Below are 15920 nucleotides of genomic sequence, written 5' to 3' on the forward strand. Positions count from 1 at the left end.
TCTCCCCATTCTCACCTCCCTCCATACTCATCTCCCCCATTTTGTCCAGCTAGGACCTGCTAGGTCTTTGAAGATTTGCTCTAAGATCGCCACCTCCAGGAAGCCCACCCTTCCTACCCCTAGTCTTTTACTGCCTCATGCAGCACACCATAACCTGCTTTGGGGGCATGATTCCTTCTTGATGCAAATCCCCTGGCCCACTACACTTCAACACACGTGTGAGTCACCTGGGGATCTTGTCAAGACATAGAGGCTTAGGTCTGGGGTGGGACCCTCAACTCTGCCCTTCCCACAAATCCCCAGGTCATGCCAATGGTGCTCACAGGCCACACTTGGAGGGGCAAGGACCTTAGGTCAAGGGCCTTCCTGCACCTCCCAGACCCAGAATCACACAAAACCTTGCTCTGCGTGTATTTGAGAGCCGTTTGGCTCTGATCAGTTTATGCCTAACCACTGTGCCCAGAAGGTTCCAGCCCTGTTTTGCCTCTGAGGACCCTTGGGCTCACAGCAGGTAACTAGCAAAGCTGGGATTCCACAGCGAAGACGACCTTCACTCAGTAAGAAGTGGGGTCTGGGTGAGGTTGGAGCCAGCTAAGGGCCAGGCCACAGTGAGGGCCTTCACAGCGCTAGCAGAGGGAGCTTGACCACCTGCCCTGCAGTGGGCGCCACAAGCTCCGTGGGCTTCACTCCCTTGCTGAGCACTCCCAGGGGCTGTGGCCAGGACCTGGGGGAGGACAGCAGCCTCTGTGGGGAGACCGACGTGAAGGTGGCAAAGGCCAAGAGGCAGCTCCCCTCGGTGACAGGTAGCCCGAAGCAGGTCCCAGCCCTGCCGAGGCACCCACCTCAGAGTGACTTGGCCACAGCACGCTCACCACCCTCAGAAGTGCTCCTCTGCAAGGTGAGCCCTGCTCAGACCACTACCCTAGACCCGGTCCCCTCTGGCCCTTGGACCTCTGGCATGTGGACATGTGGCTTTCTGCCCGCTGCCCCTAGAGAAGGGGACTAGAAGTTCTTTCCTTCCTTCCACCACCCCCAGAGCCAGATCCACTGGGCCCGGAGATACGCAAGACGCTTGGCCAGCCTAGAAGCTAGGGCAAAAGTTGGGTGGACCCCACCAGCCCCAACAGCTTTCATCTCAGCCCCTTAGAGACACAGGACTATTGTTGCCCCTGGGAAGATGAGCCTTGCCCCCGGGAAGGACGTGTTACCCAAAGCCAGGAAAGTGCTGGCTTGCCTTCACAAGCCAGTCTGGCCTCTCCACTGTGTAGACACTAGAGGCACAGCTGCACTTAGACTGGGTTTCTGAACCCATGGCGCTGTTTTACGGTCTGCCCCCCTCCCAGTAGCCACTACGCTCCACCCCAGAGGTCACTTTCTTCTTTTATTGGGGAGCAGACACAGGGCACAGCACAGGGTGGGAAGCGGCCCGGCGCCTCCTGGCGAGACCCAGGCCAACCGTAGCCAGGGTGAGGGATCCCACTGCCGCCAGGCCTAGGCCCAGCATCACGGAGGCGGGAGAAGAGGTCGACCCCTCCTCAGCACGGTCACTGGCCTTTCCCAGGAAGATCAGCGGCCCCACCGTGACGTCTGCTTCTTCTGTCACTGGAAGACAAGACATCCAGGGCTCACCTTAGTCGCTTAACCAGGAATCGGCTTAGGGGTTTTGCTGGGCCTCTGTGGGCTGGACTGGTAAGGTTTTGTTCTAAGAGCGGCATTCTCCCCTACCCGCAATTGTGGGTCAGAACCCCAGGATGACAGCAGAGCTGCCCTGGCTGACACTTGGGTGGAGGCTTAGGGCCCCCCCACTTAGCCCCAAGACTTTTATGTAGGAAAGCCCCAGCCTGCATCCCCTTAGGGGTGAGCAGCATTAAATAGGCGACAAGGGAGAAGAATGTCCCCCTACCCAAGACTGAGGTGAGAGCAACAGCCCTGCGGCCGTCCTAAGACCTACCGTGCCTGCGATTGCGGGAAGCAGACTTGTGCCACTGTCTCACTGTGCGGGACTGCGTGCCGGAATGGCCCGGAGTGCCACAGCTACCGTTGCCACAGCATTGACAGATGTCAGCAGGGCCTTCTACTGGGGACCAGCTGAGAGGGAAAGACGAGGGTTAGACATCTATGTTGCGTGCAAGAAGCAGTTGCTGATAATGCGCACTTTGAGGGGATAGACACGAGGGTGGCAGATTTGGTTTTCTGCCCCAGCCCTGTCCCATCTGGTCTCACCTATTCGAGGACTTGCTGAAGGAACAGGCTTTGTTTAGTTGGTCTGGGACATGGTCAGCCAGAGTGACCTTCAGATGGCAGGTGATATATACCTGGAAGTAAGAGCAGCTATGACCAGGCAGAGTTCTAGGCTGTGCCACTGACTATAATAAGCCACTTCTTACATAAACCTTAACCTTTGGGGTGGGAAGAGCCATTTTAGAGATTAGACAAGAGAGGTTCAGAGTTTAACCTGCCCCAAACTTCAGAGCAAGTAGCCAGTTGGATTCTAAGTTGGAACCCATCACCTCTATCCCCCCCAGTCTTTTCCAGACTTGTCACTTCACATGCCCAGCCCTGGTCCCACTAAGTCAGAACCTCAGGACAGAGCCAGGGATCAAGCCCATAGGGGCCAATTCCCATCCAGCCCCCTGGGATAGGGGGAACTTTGACAGAGCCAGGGCCTAGGTGGGCCCGGGTCCTCTTAGCAGAGGCATCCCCAGCCAGGGGTTCCCCTTCAAACACTGGGTAGGGCTTCCACAGGCCCCTACCGACCCTGCCAGGGCATGAAGTTCCACCCCCTTCTCTCTCAAGCCTTCTGCAGAGCCACAAATCTTGGCCACCACCTAGTGGCCAAGTGCACCGGCAGACAGGGAAACCATTTCAGGAACTTGAACAGGCCAGGATACGCTTCTGGCCACCTGCCGTCCATCTGCCCCACCAGAGAAGGGCTTCAGGGTCCTTTAGATTCCCTATTCCAGGAAGGCAACTGCTTTTATCCTCAGCTTCTTCCCATTTTTCTGATGCTAACTGGGGCCTAAGACCCTAGGGTGGTTCCCTGTTAGTTTTTTTTTTTTTTTGAGGAAGATCAGCCCTGAGCTAACTGCTGCCGATCCTCTTTTTGCTGAGGAAGACTGGCCCTGAGCCAACATCTGTGCTCATCTTCCTCTACTTTATATGTGGGATGCCTACCACAGCATGGCATGCCAAGCTGTGCCACGTCCGCACCCAGGATCAGAATCGGCAAACCCCGGGCCGCTAAAGCAGAACATGCACACTTAACCGCTGCGCCACTGGGTCGGCCCACCCTGTTAGCTTTTGAATAAGGGCCTTCCTTCTCCCTTGTGCCATGGCAAGAGTCAGCCAGGCCATCCCACCCACCTTTGAAGGAGAACCCTCCCTGAGCTCAGGCTACCTTCCATTGATCAGCAGTGTCCTCTGGTCTCTTGGTTACTCCCCCTACAATCCCTGGACATGCAGATACCAGCTCCAGTTTCACCCATGGTGATGGCCACCACCTGTATGAAACCTCATCCATTCCTCCTCCTCCCCACAGGATTACCCTCTGAAGGCAACGTCAACTCTCTACCCCAACCAGGATCCTCTACCCTAGGACCCAAGGTCATTGATGTGGGGACCAGGGCCCTTTCTTCGAGTCTGTTCTTTTATCCCCAGCCCCATTCAACCCAGGACCTGCCATCTGAAGCTTCAGGACACGTCACCAATAGCTTCAATTCATGCTCCTCCTGCTGTTGACTACCAGTCTATATCAAGCAACTTGTTCTCAGGACAGAACTGCTGGGCGAGGCGAGGCAGCAACGATGTTCTCTTCTACAAATCCAGTTTGTCTCTTAATGCCACCCAGCCGTAGGAGCCTCTGGTTCGGTGGTTTGCAAATCTGGCTGCTTACTAGAGCCACCTGGGAGCTTAAGTGATTTTTGATGCATTTCCAAGTAAAACAAGATAGACTAGCAGATGGATGATAGTAAACAATTAATGGTAGAACCTAGACAGTAGGTGCATAGGTGTTTGCTGTCAAGTTCTTTCAACTTAATGTTTGAAGACTTTCATAAGATGTTGGGAAAAGGTGATGCTAGGCCCTACCCCAACTGAGTGAAAACGTATGGTATTATTATATGCAAGCATCAGTTTTGACCTTTCCAGGTGACTAGTATAGAGCCAGACCTGAAAACGCCTGCTTTAATCATTTTTTCCTGACCAGCGATTCCAGCCTTCAACATCCCCCACTCCTATCTTGGGGAACTTGTTTAAAAGCTACGTTTTATTTGTAAGATTCTACTGGCACTTTCTGGCTAGAGGCCAGTCCTTCGACCTGCCTGTCTGTCCCCGTCTCAGCCATCAGGAACAGGCCACATGGTGGCTCCCTCCTCCTCCACCCCCCTTAGTTTCAACCTGGGCTTTCTAGCTGAGTGGTTCTCAAAGGGTGGCCCCAAACAACATGCACCTGCAGACTTAGGAATGCAGATTCTAGGCTCCACTCCAGACCTACTCAACCAAACCCAGGGGGTGGGGCCCAGCGAGCTCCTTCAACAAGCCCTCCAGGTGGCTGATGCACTCAAGTTTAAAAAAAAAAAAAAAAGTCACTGGTCTAGCCTATGGTGAAGTTAGAGAGGCTAGCCTGTGTAAGAGTTCATACCCACTTTCTTGACTTCCAGAAAGCTCCAGGAAGGTGGACACTTGCTTTTGTCAATTCCTTTACTAAACCCATCATCTGGGTTCTGGCCCTACTGACCCTGACAAGGACAGGATGAGTGACCTGGTCCCCAGATGCCATGGTTGTTGGCTCAGATGGGGACCGTCAGCTGAATCTCCTGGGTTCCTCTTCTCCTAGTTTGTTCTATTTCCGGGACTCCTGACACTCCATCCACATGGATTTCCTACTTTCCTAGGGCTCTGAGTCACCTGTGCCTTCTCCTTAAGGATCTCACTAGAGCCCATGGCTTTATCTACTTGGTAAGTTTGTGGAGTTGCTAGGACGGGGCAGAGCTGTCCAGTTGTTAAGGAGACGGCTAGCGAAAGACCGCAGCAGAGAGCAAGCCTGGTGAGCCCTCCCTATGGTTCAGTCTTATTCCCAGCTATCAAAAAGAGCCATTACCATGTTTCTGGAGTCATTAGCAAAGTGGAACACAGCCACCATGAACTGGAGAGTCTCTGGCCCGGGTCTGGGGGCTTTGAAAGCAGAAGAGGCGTCGGAGAGACCATCCACGAGACAACTGTGAAGAGAACAGGTGAAGAATAGGGTTAAAGGCTGAGGAAGGTGGCACGGTCGTGTTGTTACAAAGGTTCTCTAGAAAGGGAGCCCAGCCCTCACCCGTGGAAGTCCACGATGGTGTGATAAGGGGACGCGTTCCGGTCTGGTGTCAGCGTGGCCACACAGTGGTCCACGAACAGTCGCAGTGGCACGTGGCTGCCCGTGTGGACTTCGGCCTGCAGGTGGGCTATTTCTCCCAGCTGGAAGGTGGGGGACCTCTTCTCAGCGCCCCAGTCCTCTGAAAGGCACAGCCAGGGATGCAAGATTGCCAGAACTCTCCCTGTCAGCTCCCCTTGCCAGCCCTCCTTGCTTACCTTCCATCAGGAGCAGAGAGAAAACCAACTTCTCCTCCGAGAACATCGTGGTCTGGAAGGGCACCCACGTGGGCAGGATGGCCTGGCTGCTCACGTTGCCCTGCCTGGGAAGAGAACAGCGGCTGCCCACACTGGCCCGGCTCACCCCATATGACCCCACCTTGGAGGGGGTCTAATTTCTACTTCATTGCAGAGCCTCAGGTGTGGCTTGTCCAGGCAGCTGGTCCAAGCCTGTTGAACACATACCTGAAGCCAGAGCCTGTCCCTTGATCTCCTGAACTCGACATCTATGAGTGGGCCCAACCAACCCAGCCATGACGACACCTGGGTCCAACAAACCCAGCCATGACGACACCTAGGCCCAACCAACCCAGCCATGACGACACCTGGGTCCAACCAACCCAGCCATGACGACACCTGGGCTGCAGTGTGAAGACCGATACATCGAGTTAGTTTCTAGACCCAGATCTGCTCCTCATTAAGGTTAACCTGGAGGCTCAGGTGTGGGGCCTGAGGCAGCAGGCCGTCTCTGCACCACTCAGGATCCTTGAGGCGAGTCCTAGACAAGGTCCTTCAGACATAAATGCAGACAGGCCTCTGGTTCTTGAGAAGCCACTGAGACAGCCTGAGCCGGGGCAGGAAGGTCCTTGGGAGCAGGTGGATGTCTCCAGATGTCTGCCCCGCTGAACCCACCGGGTCCCATGGAAGAGGCTACATCCAAGTGATGCATCTGCTCAGATCCAGACCTTGGGTAGCTGGAGCTTGGTTAAGCCTCCCAGCCCGTGGCAGGCCACCCTGCCCTGTCTGCAGCCATCGGGTGAGCCAGCGTCCTCAGCTCAGTCCCAGGCAGAGCTAGTTTGATGTGAGCGACAGCCGTGGTCCTAGAAGAGCTTCGGCCTCCCCGGCCAGTAAGAGGGCGAGCTGGGCATCTTGCCCTGGGCTCCTCCGTCTCCTCCACCCAACACGGTCAGACACTGAGCTCTTCCAGTTCCCCCTAACTCCCTCAAGTCGGCCCCCTCCAGCCCTGCTGCTGCAGGTCAGAACTCATCTCATCCCAGTCTCCCAGCTGGACCAGCTCTCATCCATCTTCTGCACCAGCTACCAGCTCACCTTCTCAGTTGAGAAACAGTCCTCACCCACTCTGCTTGGTCCTCGGAAGGGGCACTCACTGAAGAGTGAGCCTGAACACCTTCACTGCATCTGATGGGCCTTTAGAACCCACCTGTCCCCCTCCTTGTTGATGAGGCCCTGAGCTCCAGGCCCCCAGGCTGCAGCCCCGATCAGTGACATGCTGTCCTCCTCAGGTGTGAGTGGCTCTGCCCAGACCACCTGTCCCCGAGTCCCCTCCCAGGATCTGTTTGGGAAGCCCTCCCCAGGCATGAGGCTACCCCTTGTGCCCTCATGGTATCAACACCATCTCCCCTACCTCCTCCCGGAGGAGCAGGCAGGGATGGAGGCTTGTGCACTGCCCTCAGCCCAGCACCGGGCCGGGCATTGGGCATAGTCACCCTCCTCCCATCTCAGTGCTCAAGTTCACAGGCACGTGCTTAGTGCTCAGGGCTTGAGGCTCTTCCCCGCCTGCACCTGTGTCTTGGGAGAAGCCATAGGTAAGTTGCTGGTTGCCACAGCCAAGTTCAGAGCCCGGAACGTACCCCTGCACTAGTGAAAGACTCTGAACTCTGGGAGGCCCGGGCTGGACAGCCCTGCAGCCTCCACTCCCAGGCAGCTGAGGCCCTGGTGCATTTCAGAGGCTCCCAGCAGACTCAGCAGGCCCCCGACTCCCACCAGGGGCTGAGGGCAGTGACCACAGCCCTTCCACCTGCTCACAGCCGTTCTGCCAGGAGGCCAACGTGCTGCTGAGGGGCCTCTGCACCACGTGCGGGCAGCAACAGGCCTGGTCCCACACTGACCTGGGGTAGCGACACTCGATGGGAACCTCGGCGCGGTTAGTTCTCAGGATGGACAGGTTTCCCACGGGGCGGGGGTTGTGGAGCAGGAAGGTGCTGTACACAAGGGCGTCCTCAGTCACCTGAAGGGGAGGGGTGGGGTTAACCCTGCCAGCATCACCGGCAGCCCGCTGGGGTGGAGAGAACACAGGCCCTGGAGACAAAGCCTGCTCTGCCGGTGACCCATGGAGAGCCTGACCAGGTACCACCTTCCTCCTCAGTCTGTTCCACCCTGAGGTGTTGACATCGCGGCAGGGGTCTGGACCTGACGAGAGGCTCCTCTTCTCAGGCTGCCACCCCTACCCCAAGACAGTTTCTTTTTTCAGGAGAAGCCTGGGGCTAAGAAGTCCCCAGGAAGAAGCCAGAAAGTTCCAGGACCTTTACTTCATCACCACAGCAGTTAACACTTTAGTTGCCCTCCTTCGGTCTGACTTATCCTCAAGCCATTTCACCGAAGGAGCAGGAAGAGCCCAGGCTGGTGCTATTGGGGCAATTTGCACATTCCAGTCCAGCTTCCCAGGAGGGCACCTGGGCCCTACTAGCTGGGAGGCCTCAACCACTCAATCTTCAGAGGGGAGGTCCTAGCTTTCTATCAGTGAGTGCCCCAGTCGGACTAGCTGCATAATTTGTGGGGCCCAGTGCAAATGAAAATGTGGGGCCCCCTGTCCAAAAGTTAAGAATTTCAGGACAGTGGGCATCAGACAGAGCATGGGCCCCATGGGACTGCACAGGGAGCCAGCCTGGGCCATGCTTATCAGGCAAGACTGGGAAACGCTGCCACCAGAGACAGGAGTGGCCAGGCCGTGCTCCATGCTGGAGTCACCTGGGATCTTAAAGATACTGATGTCTGGGAGCCAGCTGTAGTGGTCAATTCCCACGCTCCACTTCAGTGGCCCGGGATTTGCCGGTTCCGATCCCGGGTGTGGACCTACATACCGCGCATCCTGCCTCATCAAGCCAGGCTGTGGTGGCATCCCACATACAAAACAGAGGAAGATTGGCACAGACTTTAGCTCAGGGCTGATCTTCCTCACACACACGAAAGATACTGATGTCTGGCTCCCACTTCTGTTGCGATTTAGTAGGGGCTATGGGAATCAGGATTTTTAAATGTTCCCCAGGTGACTTTAGTACTCAGCTAGAATAACTCCCTAAAAATAACTCCTGCTGCCCTCTGGCCTCCCTCTCCTCTCCCCAGGGATACAGGGGCCAGGAGGTCACAAGGCGCCCAAGACCAGAGCTCCTTGGAGGGCTCCTGGGCCGAGCTTGTCCCCGTCCCAGCCGAGCTACCGAGACTCCAAGAGTCCAGGGTCAGGGAGGCAGGAGCGGGGGCCTGATGACATGAGGGGAGGCCAGGCTTTCTGTGGGGTGACAGGAGATTGTTCCAGGGGATCATGGACCAGCTGGCAATCTGTGCCCAGCTCTGCCTTGCTGGAGGGCCCCTTCTTGTAGTCTGAATATCTGTGCCTCCCAACCCACTTGAGGAGTGGGGGTGAGCCTGGCCTGGACCCCAACCCACGTACCCAATTTTGGCAAATAGAGGCAAGAGCTCCCCCCCCATTCACCCCCATGAAACCCACAAATGCCCACCTTCAAGCCTCAGGTGCGCTTCCCGCCTCACTCCCGACAAAGTGAAAGGGACCCACCCCAGCCCCACCCTCACTAAGCATCCACACTCCCCATCACTGGCCACCTTCCATATCCTCCCACCAAAGCCAGGGCCACCGAGGGGGCCCAAGCCTCACCTGCACGCTGTTGCCACACTCATGCAGTGCGACCTCAAACCTGACCACATCTTCTGTGTCCATAGAGACCAGTGGCTCACAGTTCTTGGGGCCCAGGGTGAGGTCTGCAGACTGGATGAGCTTCCCGGTACCAAAAAGGTCTTTGCTGACAGTGACCACCAGCTGGGCCTCCAGACACTCCACCACCACCGGCAGCTTAGATGGCATGGGATGGGGATGGTGGGTCCCAGCCTGCTGGATGGGCTGGGGGTAGCACAGCTCTGTGCCTCCCCAGAGCAGAAGGCAGACGAAGAGCCCATAGCTCAGCCCCATGGCATCTACAAAGTTACCTCCACCGGTAACCACCAAGCAGCTGCCACTCAGCCGTCTTATACCCCAGATCATGGCAACTCACACGTGTGCCTCCACCTGCCTCCCTTCCACAGCCAATCCAGTTGGCTAGGCCCTTGCTGCTCCAAGTGGCCCCCCGGGGCCAGCAGCATCTGCAGCACCTGGGAGCTTGTTAGAAATGCAGACTTTCAGCCCCACCCCAGGCTGACTGGGTTAGAGTCTGGTGTTTCGCTTTCTCCCCAAGTGATTTGTATTTGTGTTAAAATTTGCGAGATGTGGGCTGGCAGCCTGCTCAGTCAATTTTTCATCCTTGTCCTACTCCCACCACACGTGTCCGCCCTTTGCTGGCCCTGCCCTCACAGCCCAGCGAGGGAGCCACAAGCTATCCCAGGTCAATGGGGGAGACCAGGAGAAAGGGCTTGACTGAAGAATGGAGAGAATTTGAACAGAGATGGCAGGGAGCTCATTCCATGTGAGAAAACAGGAGGAGGCATCATTAAGAAACCAGAGAATTTTATGGACTACTGCCCAATCTTATGGGAGGTAGGAGGAAAGGTCAGTTCGAGCAGAGGCAGGTGTGTGAACAGAGGTGTAGAAAGGGCACTGGGTGAGCTTAGGGGAAAACCCCAGAAGCTCAGAGGGGCTGGAGCCTCAGGTCCCCAGGTATGAGACTGGAAGTTTAGGAGGCTGGGGAGGTGGGTGGGACAGGATCATGAAGGTAGCCAGCTGAGATGCTGGACTTTGCTCTCTGGACGAGGAAGGCTGTGGAAGGGTGCTGAAGCAGATGAACGATCTGGCCAGCTCTGTCTGGGAAGAGCTAGGGCTGGAGACAAGAGTCAGGAGGCTACTGCACCAGTCCTGGCGGGAGACAGTGGGGAAAGCCTGACAGGGTCAGCATTTACGCATGGCCTACTCGGCACCAGGCCCGGATGAAACTCCTTCAGGAGGGAAGGAAGAATACCAAAAATTAATGGCACTTAATTCCTAGGGGCAGAAGTGTATCCTTGCTTGCAAATGCTGGCTTCTAAAGTGATTGAACCATAATTTAAGTTGCTTAAATACCCCCTCGGTATTCTTTTGTTTTTGCTTTTTGAAAATACTCTAGTTTGCTTGTGGGAAAATAAATAGAGGGAAGAGATTACCCCCACAACTTCCTTTGACCTGATCAACATGGGTGAGGTGGAGCACAGGCAGCCAGCGGAGAAGCAGGCCAGAGCTCAGAGCTCAGGCTCCCAGCTCCCCTGGGTGGCCTCCCCCTGTGGAAGCCTTCCCCTCTGGGTTTCTTGCCTGCCAGGTCCAGAGGGAGGGAGGCAGCTATGGCCTGAGGCCCCTGAGGGACAGCTAGCTGGAGAGGCTGTCTTAGAAGTGGGGGCCCACTGGGGAAGGGGCCCTCTGTACTTGGTACCCACAGCTGTGTTTGCTGATTGTGCTGGGAGAAGGGTGGGGTGGGCTGGGAAGGAGAGATCAGGGCCTCCCTGAAGCCTCATATCCATCCCCTCTCCCTCTCTGCCTTGGAGCTAAGCCCCCTTAGGAGGCTTCACACACACAAAAGATATGAAGAAGTTGGTGAGGCGGGGGTGAGGCATATACTGGTGGGGAGAATCTGTATGCACATGGGGTGGTGGTGAGTATGTGGTGGGGGGCCTGTGTTCCCCTTTTCCAGAAAGAGGATTAGAGACATCCCCAGTAGAGAGCGAGGCCAGTGTAGCACCCACCCAAACCAGCTCACATTCTGGGTCTTTCGCATTTTTCTGAGAAGTGCTGCCACCTGGTGGCCAGAATGCACCAAAGGCTCAGCCGTGAGCCCAGAACATTTTCCTTAAAATTCCTTAGAGCCCTGATCCTGGTTTCTAAATACAATTCCTCTCTAAAAGCAGGACCCAGGGCTCCTTGGAGAAATGGCTGGTTCCAGGGCTAGAGTCAGGAAAGTACAAGGTGAATCTGGAACATCATGTTATACCAAAAAAATGCTCCCAAAATGATGAGGATGTGTCAAAAGAACAAAGGTGCCAAATTGAATAGGGGGGAGTCCCACTGACCAAACTGGGGACAATTGTGCATCAAAATGAAAGAGGACAAAGAGCTGGCCCTGAGGCCTAGTGGTTAAGTTCAGCGTGGTCTGCTTTGGTGGCCCTGGTTCTGTTCCTGGGTGCAGACCTACAGCAATCGTTGGCAGCCATGCTGCGGTGGTGACCCACATACAAAATGGAGGAAGACTGGCACGGATGTTAGCTCAGGGCAAATATTCCTCAGCAAAAAAAAAGGAAAAAGAAGAAAAAAGAATGAGGACAATAAGGACTACACATTGAATAAAATAAGAATCTATGAACATTCATGCTGATGAGAAATACTTACCAAAAAACACATAAATGGGAAATGTTTGCCCATAAAAGAGAAACTTCCTTATGGTAGGATGCCACCTAATAATTGTAGAGTGACAGATTTTGAACATATCCATTTGCAATCATCATAGTAGTAAAATAGATTCAGGCCAGAATTATCAGTGCATGTTGCAAATTAGTTGATGTCACGATAGTGACATCAGCTAAGTCTTTCGTGGGAACCATTTTGCAATGTATGAGTATCAAATCAACACGTCGCACACCATAAACTTATACAATGCTATACGTCAATCATTTCTTGATAAAGCCAGGGAAAAGTTCGCAGATGGATGGTGGCAATGTTGCACGACAGTGTGAATGTACTGAATGCCACTCAACCGTACCCTTAAAAGTGGTTAGAATGGTTAATCTTAGGTATATTCTACCACAATGAAAACAATAAAGAAAAACAAAACAAAACTAGCCGATGGAAGTTTGAATACATAGTCTCAAATTTTCTCCCTGAAGATTCTTTATGAATTACAAAGGAATAAGTGGTTACTTTACAGTGGATAAATCTGGGCGGGCATGACTTTAGCCGAGTTATCAAAGTTAACTATTAGTGAAATAAACATTATCCCATTAGTGGGATAAACTGACATTCTGTGCCTCCTGATGTGAGGGATTGATGACCAGTGTTTAGAAAAAAATCTGTATGTGTATATATAGTTTAGATGTATGTATGTGTGTGGATATACACACATGCATGTGCATATATGTATGCGTGTACACATATGTGTGTGATTTATACATATATCTGTGTATATATACACATACATGTACACACATATAAAGAGATACAGAGATAGAGAAAGCATATGTAGCAAAATGTTCATTTCTGATGAATCTGGGTAGAGGGTAAACAGGATTTCAAAATAAAAAGTTAAAAATAAACCCTCTCTAGGTTACATCCAAGTGAAAGAGAAGATAACGAGATCCATTTTCATGAGAAGGCTGTTAACCAGGTTCCAAAAGAAATTGCTGAAACAAAATACCATATTTGTAGGCATATAACAAACGAAAAATGATCTGTAAGATCTTTGAGGAAAAATGTGCAAAACTTTATTGAAAGTCTTCAAAGAACACCTAAATATACAGAGAGATAGACCATATTCATGGACGGTAAGTGCAGTATCATGAAGTATTAATTCTCCCAAAATTAATCTATAATTTCTATCAAAATCCTAACAGGTTTTGTGCGTGTGTATGTGGGCGGAGTTTGACAAATTAATTCTAAAATTTCTATGGAAGGGCTAAGGGCCAAGGAAACCAAGACTTTTGAAACAAAAGAACAATGTGAGAGACACACCCTAACAGATGTTAAGATGTATGATCGAGCATGGAAATTAAAGGACGATGGCATTAGGATGAAAAACACAACAGTGTTGTAGACAAGAGAGCCCAGAAACAGCCGTTTGCGTATGTGGAAATATGATACACGATAGAGGGGACAGATGGATAACTCAGTAAAAGGAGCTGTGACAAATACTATCCATATGGGAAAAAATTGGATTTCTGCTTCATAACATAGAAATAAATTCTAGATAGATTAAAGAGCTGAATGGGAAAGAACAAAACTTTAAAACTTCTAGAATGAGGGGCCAGCCTGGTGGCGTACTGGTTAACTTCCCATGCTCCGCTTTGGTAGCCTGGGGTTTGCGGGTTCAGATCCTGGGTGCAGACCTACACCCCGCTCATCAAGCCACACGGTGGCAGCATCCCACATACAAAACAGAGGAAGATTGGCATGGATGTTAGCTCAGCAACAATCTTCCTCAAGCAAAAAGGGGAAGATTGGCAACAGGTGTTGGCTCAGGGCCAATCTTCCTCACCAAAAATAAAAAAATAAATAAAACTTCTAGAATAAATAACCTGCTAGGGCAGAGTGAGGTGCAGGGTATTTGATAAATATGACCTCCTTTCCCATCCACCCCCAAAAGCACAAATCATAAAAGAAAGGTGTCTTTTTAGGGCACTTTTATAAATAATGACAAAAAATACCTATAATAATAACTATCATTTATCATTTACTCATAATCCACCAGTACCGTAATCTTTATATCTATCTAGGGAAGTGTCATTGGCCCATTTTACAGATGAGTGAATTAGCTCCCAGAGAAGTTGTGCCCAAGGTCACACAGCCAGCAAGGACCCAAATCAAGATTTAATCCCAGATTTAGGGGATCCCACTTCCTGTTCTTTTGCCTCTACACCTTACTGTCCCTCTGACACTTTATATTACAGTTAATTACACCCAACACGTATGTGTGTGGGAGATACACCCGGATAAATAACCTTTTTTTTTTTAAAAGATTTTATTATTTTTTTCCTTTTTCTCCCCAAAGCCACGTGGTACATAGTTGTATATTCTTCGTTGTGGGTCCTTCTAGTTGTGGCATGTGGGACGCTGCCTCAGCGTGGCTTGATGAGCAGTGCCATGTCCGCGCCCAGGATTCAAACCAACGAAACACTGGGCCGCCTGCAGCGGAGCGCGCAAACATAACCACTTGGCCACAGGGCCAGCCCCGGATGAATAACCTTAATACAAACAAGTGTTAGGGTTTCCATGCCCATCTCCCCAACTAGTTCATATCAGATAGTCACTAGGTGCTTAAAAAATAGGACTTTTCTTTCTGCGTGTCACCCTGGGGAGAGAAATAGCTGGCGTGTGATAGAGAATAAGAATAGTCACAAGTTGTGGGGCAGTCGGAATTTGCCAGACACACATTTGCACACGCCACTGACCCTACAGCCATTGCATTAATTCTGTAGCCAGACTTTAGCTGAAGGGACCCCAGTGGGTTGAGACTCGGCACATTTTTTTGGTGCAGTAGGTGAGGTAAAAAGAAATTTAGGGGTGTACAAAGAAAGGGGCCCTGGAGTGTGTGGGAAACTCTTCACTATTTCATTATTAAATGTCAAATGGTTACAAAATTTACAGCCCACTGGAGCGAGTGTGTGACAGATTACAGCAAAGGAAAACAGATATATTTGTATAATATTTTGGCTTTTTACTATAAAGTGTTTAAAATTACCTTAAAAAATAAAGAAGCGTCTAAAGTAAAAATGCAATCCACTCCCTCCCACCCCCACCATTGTTAACGGTTTGTGGAGAACGCTTCCAGACATTTTTTTCTATGCACATAAATCATTTAAAAATACACTTACTAAATGCAATGTGGTACCCTGGACTGGATCCTGCAACAGAAAAAAGACATTAGTGGGAAAACTGGTAGTATCCAATTAAAGCCCAGAGTCTGGTTAATGTTAATGTACCAATGTTAATTTCTCCATTTTGACAAATGTATCGTGGTTGTCTAAGACTGTCAACAGCAGGGGAAACTAGGTGAAGAATACATAGAAACTCCATGTAGTATTTTGGCAACTTTTCTATAAGCCTAAAATTATTCCAAAAGAAAAGGTTTACTTTAAAAATACAGTTAAAAATGTGGATCATATTCAATCTGTTATGCAGCCTACTTTTTCATATTGTAAGGCGTAGGGGACATCTTTCATGCTGAAAATCACCTCATTCTTTTTGATGGTTGGACAGAACACCGTTACATGCACTTACCGCAATTTATCCAGCCCAGGTCCTCTTGCTGAACATTCAGATGGTTGCAATTTTTTCACTTCTACAAACAAGGACTTCCTTGTACATCTATCTTTACATGTCTTCCTGGATATTTCTGTAGGATCAATTCTTGCAAGTGAATTTGTGGCTCCAACGGTATGTGTGTTTGGGCCCAGCCCCATGGCCAAGTGGTTAAGTTCACGCGCTCCGCTTTGGCGGCCCAGGGTTTTGCTGGTTCAGATCCTGGGTGTGGACATGGCACCGCTCGTCAAGCCATGCTGTGGCAGCATCCCACGTAGGGGAACTAGAATGACCTACAACTACGATATACAACTATATACTGGGGCTTTGAGGAGGAAAAAAAAAGGTATGTGTG

General features: G+C 51.6%; 1 protein-coding gene across 1 annotated transcript; it reads right to left on the reverse strand.

Moving 5' to 3' along the window:
• Positions 1-1368: 1368 nt before the first annotated feature.
• Positions 1369-9712, reverse strand: ZP3 (zona pellucida glycoprotein 3). Its single transcript, XM_070566407.1, has 8 exons — positions 9260-9712; positions 7479-7597; positions 5569-5672; positions 5315-5492; positions 5099-5216; positions 2224-2315; positions 1952-2088; positions 1369-1602 (listed from the first exon to the last, which is right to left on the reverse strand). Exons 1-8 carry the CDS (start codon positions 9641-9643, stop codon positions 1382-1384), a joined length of 1353 nt encoding a protein of 450 aa, XP_070422508.1. The 5' UTR covers positions 9644-9712; the 3' UTR covers positions 1369-1381.
• Between the last annotated feature and the right edge of the window lie 6208 nt (positions 9713-15920).

The sequence above is a fragment of the Equus przewalskii genome, chromosome 12 (assembly GCF_037783145.1).
Source record: "Equus przewalskii isolate Varuska chromosome 12, EquPr2, whole genome shotgun sequence".
NCBI classification, from domain to species: domain Eukaryota; kingdom Metazoa; phylum Chordata; class Mammalia; order Perissodactyla; family Equidae; genus Equus; species Equus przewalskii.